At 41.2% G+C, this 6,000-nt stretch overlaps 1 protein-coding gene across 3 annotated transcripts in view; it reads left to right on the plus strand.

Annotated features, from left to right (window-relative positions):
- SAP30BP (SAP30 binding protein) overlaps window positions 1-6,000 on the plus strand; it is a 30,887-nt gene that overhangs the window by 13,482 nt on the left and 11,405 nt on the right. For all 3 annotated transcript variants that reach the window (XM_010579332.1, XM_010579331.1, XM_010579330.1), the window contains one exon: window positions 4,117-4,159. In XM_010579332.1, coding sequence (XP_010577634.1) covers window positions 4,117-4,159 — 43 coding nt within the window. The remainder of the gene's footprint in view (window positions 1-4,116; window positions 4,160-6,000) is intronic.

The raw sequence follows: 6,000 nt of genomic DNA on the forward strand, positions 1-6,000 counted from the left end.
AGTAGTGAGAGACTGGCTGCAAAAGTAAATTCAGAGATGTTCCCATACAGACTTTCAGAGGTTAGGCTTGTGAAAACTGTGCAGTATTGGAAGGTGCCACTAGTGAAGTCTTAACCTTGTTATTTTTTGAAAGTGATCGGGATCCAAATGGAAATGAACCCATTAAATGATGCCTGTAGCTCTGGAATACTTGAAGGCTCTAATAGCTTCTATATATTTACTGTGATAGAGAGATTTGACATAAAATCCCCTGTTTGGAACCACTTACCTGCTTCATTTTGTGCTCTTCATGTGAGATACTGATACATAGCACAGTGGGTATTGATTATGTAGTAATCTACAAAAAGAGCACCTTTCCTTGAATGGATTTAGGTAACTTCCCTACTTAAAATTCAGTTACTTTCCAAATTTTCCATTGTTGAAATGCCTTGGAATTCCTTTAGAAATCTCTCATCCATGTGTAAATATTTCTTCCCTTTCACAACTAAAAGATAGCAGCTGTGCAGTGTTTATTGTATCTCCACTTGGTGATTCTCCATTTCATTCAACTTTATATTAGATTAGATCTGCAGAATTTTTTTTTTAATGTTGTCTTTTCTAATCAGTTCATTGTATTCAGTATGTGTCCCAGACTTAAATTAGCCTAAGGGAGTGTAGGACAGTTCTTGTTGGGTGATTAGTCCACTGAAGGTTTTTAGACTGTCCTTAAGGTCTGGATCTTCAGTAGATAACTGAGAGGTTTGAACAAGACTTCTTAAATCTCACATCTGACAAACTATATGTCTTTGGTCAAGTTGTTGATACTTGCCTTGCCATAGCATTAGACAGTAAACTGAGCAAATATGAACAAGCACTATAGGAGGAGTTGGTCATCCCTTTGTTTTCTGAAGGCATTTAAGAGGCTTGAAAGTAGTCTGACTTAATGAAAAGCTGTGTTGATGTCTTCAGCTTGTTAATGATGGAGCAGTGGGTGTAGGTAGGCAGTAATTCATCAGTAAGCAAAATTTATATCCTCTGGGCAGTGAGGTGTGGCTGTAATATGTTAGTGAACTTGTTTTCTTTTGCTTGGTGTAGCTCTGGGGTTTCTGATGTCTTTGGCTATGGCCTGAGGATGTGGAGACTAGACTTGCTAGAGCGGCTGTGGCCAAACGGGTGTGGGTGATCAAGCCAGGTAAATACACAGTGGCAGCCTGATAGGACTGGCTTTATTTAGCGTGTTATAAATGGGGCAGACTTGTGCCGTAGCTCTAGGATTAAAGGATGCAAATTAAAGAACAAACTTAATTCTGGTGACAGCAAACTTACTGATGATTTGGGAAATTCATAAAACACTATTTAGTGTATCTGACATTTTAGAGGTATTTGTCTAATGTAAGGTACGTAACAGGAGCGGTTTTGGCCATCAAATTACTTCTCAGAATACTAGGTCGTTTCCTGAAAATTGTGTGCTTACACTTGGTGCTGGCTCCAAACAGCTATAGGAGACTTGAAAACGGGCTTCTGAGGACTTCAGAAGTACAGCAAATACCCTTGCAACCCTGTAATTGGCCATATAAGAGGGCAACTTTCTTGAGGGCATTTAGCACATGTCTAAAGCACCTGAATTTGACTGTGCCACTGGGTTGCTAAGTGCCTGCTTGGCAATATTGGTCATTTGGGGGAATTTTTTTTTCTCTTGCCTTTGTGTTCTTGGATGGTGAGAGGACAAGTGGGCAGAAGAAGATGGGAGGGATAATGGAATAATAAATACAGTGCTGAGTAAGAGGAAGGATCAAGAGGTGCTCAGGCATGTAAGCCCATCTCGTCCTCTTTCCTCTCAGTCCACTTAAAACAAAACTTTCAAAAGAAAAAAGTGCAAGATGTAATTCAGTCATGGTTGGAACAAAAGCAATTCCCTCCTTTCACCTCAACAAACACACACTCACTTATTGTCTCAGACCAAGATGAGAAATACTTTTAATTACATATCTAGCAAGTTCTCCCCGTAAAGGGAATAAAGCTGCCTTCGAACTGCATGTGTTTACTGCCTCATGAGTCATTGTATGCTGCCTGGACATATGCTTACCTTGTATCTGTAGCTCTGTGAACTTCTCCATCCTGCACGCTAATCTGAATTTGTCCTCACAACCTGTTAGTTACCACAGAATTGCCCCCACTTCTCTGGTGGCAAACTGAGGCTCACCATGTTAACGCCATATCAATGTGGTTGAGGCTCACCACGTTAATGCCGTATCTGCATAGGTTTGTGGAGAACGCAGCCCAGATTCCCTGGATTCCTGTCCAGTGCTCTTGCCAAAGACAGCTCCTTCTCTTGGCATAAGTTTTCTGCTTTGAAATGTCATGCTTCTGTTAATATTTCTGCTTCTGCTGTTCTTTCTGAAGACCCTGGGAGAAGAGGTGTTAATGCACTACACCAAGTGCATTAGCTTAGAGGGGTTGGAGCTGTTACACTACAGTCCATCTCACAAAGGGGCATAGGGCCTTGCCAGCTGGCCAGCAAGAAGATGTGTGTTCCTTCGTGTACTACTTTTTTTTTTTTTTTTCTAAAATAGCTTTAGCCTTGTATTTTTGTGATCCGAGTGTACTTACGGAAAAACAGTGCCTTTTTTTTTTTTTTTCCTTCTCCATGAATGGCTATAAAAAGTGCCCTGTAGCAGTTAGTGCCACACAAAGAATTTGTTTTTCTGTTTCCAGAGGGCTTTAACTTCTCTGGAAATTGGTTGGTTTTCACAGTGAATTTGGCACAGCCTGTTCCCAGATCTGGCTTGGTGACCTTGCTGCTTTTTCCTCACCTTATACATCTCTTACCTGATTGGAAATGGAGTAAAGGAGGGGGTTTAGAGAGTGGTTACTAAGCAGCAAGGAGGGAGCATTATGTCTGTGTCAGGTTGAATGAATAGCTTCAGTGTTTGAAGGCACTGAGGAATTTTGGATACACAGTCCAGTGAGTCACAAAAGGTCTTTGGGAGCGAGGCAGAGGGGGAGAGGGCAGTGTTGGGATATAGCTGATACTGTTTCAGAAACTTTGTGCTGAACTTGATATCACTTGTGACTCTCCTGGGGGCTTTCAGAAGCACCAAAATATTTGAATGTTGGTCTCAATATGGTGAAGGCATATTTAAGAGTGTCTTATCCTATATAACACCTCCTGCTCAGCAGACTCTGGTGCAAACATCTGCTGTGCTCCTGCAACTGAAGCAGCCTTAATTTATATAACTAAGAAGGGATTAGCTGTGTTGAGAAGATCTCTGGACAGAGAGCATTACAAGCCAGTGGAGGATGCCCTTGAGTTTCTGGTAGAGCAGATCGGCTATATCACTCCTGGGAAGTAGCAGCCAAGAGAGAATTGACAGTGGGAGAGTTCTTCCAAAATGGGAATACAAGATCTGCATTACCACCATGCTCCCTGGCTTTTTGGTTCATAGAGGGTTTATCAGCCAAAGCCCTGAATTACACAATTACAGAAGTGAATTCTGGCACCACACAGAATTGGCAAACCTCTGCAGCCTGGGACCCTGTTCTGTGGAGAGGTCGATCAGATGCTGCTCTGAAGTTGTTGTGCTCTGCTGTTGGCTCTGGGAGCATTTCAGCTGATTTCATGTTACTCTGGGGAATGCATCCTGCTGGCCCTGCTTAGAGGACTGCAAGTTGTACAGGCCTGTGTTAGGCATTCCCAGGGCTTAAGTAGTTTTCTGTGGGCTGGATCCAGCTTGTATTTAGCTAGCTATGCTCTAAAACATTCACTCTTGGCTGGTGCCAAGGGCCAGTCACCAAAAATGAAAAACCTATGGTTTGATCTGTTTTGAGGAAAGGCTTCAAGTACAGCAGTCTTTGTGGAATTCAAAAGGAGCTGAGTGTCCAGGACTCATAGAAACAAAGCCTGAATTCTTTCATTAAATTTAGACTCTAGCTTTGAAAGGAAACAGAGCATCCTGTTAGGCTTTGACTTTCTATGTTACAAACATTGCCCTGTTATCTAATAACTTGCATTTCATTCTTAATTTTTATTCTTTTGCCTCAGAAATAATGTGTAAATTTCTAAACAAATGGACAGTATAGCTTTTTAGGTTGGAAGCATATCTTGACTAAAATCTGTTTCTTCCCCCTTCCTCCCAGGAATTCTCAGAACTGGAGAAGAGAGATCCTCAGGAGCTAGTTGGTAAGTTCGCTCAGGAGTATTTATTCACATGTTTTTTCAAACTAGACCTTCTAGGCTTCCCCTTTGTAAAAAGCATCTTCACTCTGTCCTGACAATGCTGTAATTTGAATTATTGCCTGCAATGTTTTATCTCAGTGGAATATTTTCAGTGAAGTCTTCTTTTGGCAGAAAGGTACCGTGCCTAAATACATGAAAATATTTGCATATATTAATGTCTAAGACATATATGTAAAGAGCAATGTTGGTGTTTTTCTAGATGAGCTTAAAAACAATAAAGCAGTAGCTTCGTCCACACACCTCTGAGAGAGCCAGTATAACCAGGAATGATGACAGATACTTTGTTCTGTGGCTTCAAAAACTTACCTAAAATATCCCTGCTTAAATGTGATCCATGTACTGATTTATAGTGGCTGGGTTGACATAGCCTACCATATGTTTTCTAATGGTTACTGAAACTTACTTGATTTTTGTGACATCTCACTTATTCATTGCACTATTATTAGATTTGGAAAACTCCAGGGTCATCAGCTTGAAATGGTGTCCTCTGCTTGGTCTCTGTGGAGCTGTGCAGAAAGTGTATCTTATGTTGAAGCTCTGACTATCTTGAACTAACCCTTTGTTCCTGAGGTTACTAGTACAGTTGTGTGGTAGCATGTAATAATAGAAAAAAAAAATAATGAGTTTAGAAGTTGCTTCATTGTCAAGTCAGCTTGTCAAGGATAAAGCATGGTATTTCAGCCATAAAATGTGACAAATATAAGATAGTAAATAACTAGGATGCTAAGCTGTGACTCCTATAACAGCCATCACTGAAGTTTGGGACTTAGGTCTTTTTCAGTTGGCCTGCCCAGACTTTGCACCAACCCAACTGTTACATTGAATTTTCAGCCTTTAGAGGGCAAAACTGCTTTAACCAGTCTCATCATAGAATGCAACAGAGATCTTTCTCCAAACTACTGATCTGCCTCAAAATGCACACTAGAAACATGGATGAGACAACAGCATTTAGGGTAAAGAGTAAAGAACAATATCTGAAAGCCAACTGCCCCTCTACTCTCTACATATGAGTGGAGCTCTACACTTGTAAAGCAATGTAGTTATGGTATAAGGCTTAGGTTACAATTTTGTTAGTGTCCTTTTCCCCCAGTGAATGCCCCATCCACAGGAGATGAGAAGACTGAATCTCATTTGTCTCATAATAGCCCAGACTTGCATGCAGGCTTAAAAGCTGCATGGAGGCCACTTACTACAGTATCACATGCTCGTGAGTGGACAGTGTCGGTGAGTCCAAGACCTGGATTAAGGTTTGCAGTATAACTTTAATATCCTTTCCCGAAGGTAACACACACAGAGCAGTGTATAGGCAAGCTTTGTGCAGAACTAGGTTATTAGAGGTCAGTGTATTTGCCATGCTGGCTTCTGTAGGTCTTTTGCATTAGACCATATCTTGGCTAGTTGAAAAGGAACTGTTTCAAGAGCCTTGTGGTTGGTGTAAGGTGAGAAACACTCCCTTTCTGGAAACCTGGGCTTCTTGAGTTGGAATTGAATGAAAAAAGGTGCAGGATTTTCTGACACAAAGCAAGTAACTTCTCCAGTCTGAACATCTGAATCTTTGTCTAATATCAATGTGTGGAATTTGAAGTCTTCCTCAGAGAGTTTTCCACAACTGCTTTTTGCATTACAATCTTGTGGGCCTGCCCTTCTCAGAAGATAACCTTTTGTTGTTCAGTGTCACCTTTATTCAAGTCTGTGGTTATGCAGTTGCTAAAGTACAGCATAAATGTAGGCTCTTGCCAAAAATAATGCTGAGATCTACCTTCACTGCTCGCCCGCCCCCCCCC

The sequence above is a fragment of the Haliaeetus leucocephalus genome, unplaced genomic scaffold, assembly GCF_000737465.1.
Source record: "Haliaeetus leucocephalus isolate CR32 unplaced genomic scaffold, Haliaeetus_leucocephalus-4.0 Scaffold657, whole genome shotgun sequence".
NCBI classification, from domain to species: domain Eukaryota; kingdom Metazoa; phylum Chordata; class Aves; order Accipitriformes; family Accipitridae; genus Haliaeetus; species Haliaeetus leucocephalus.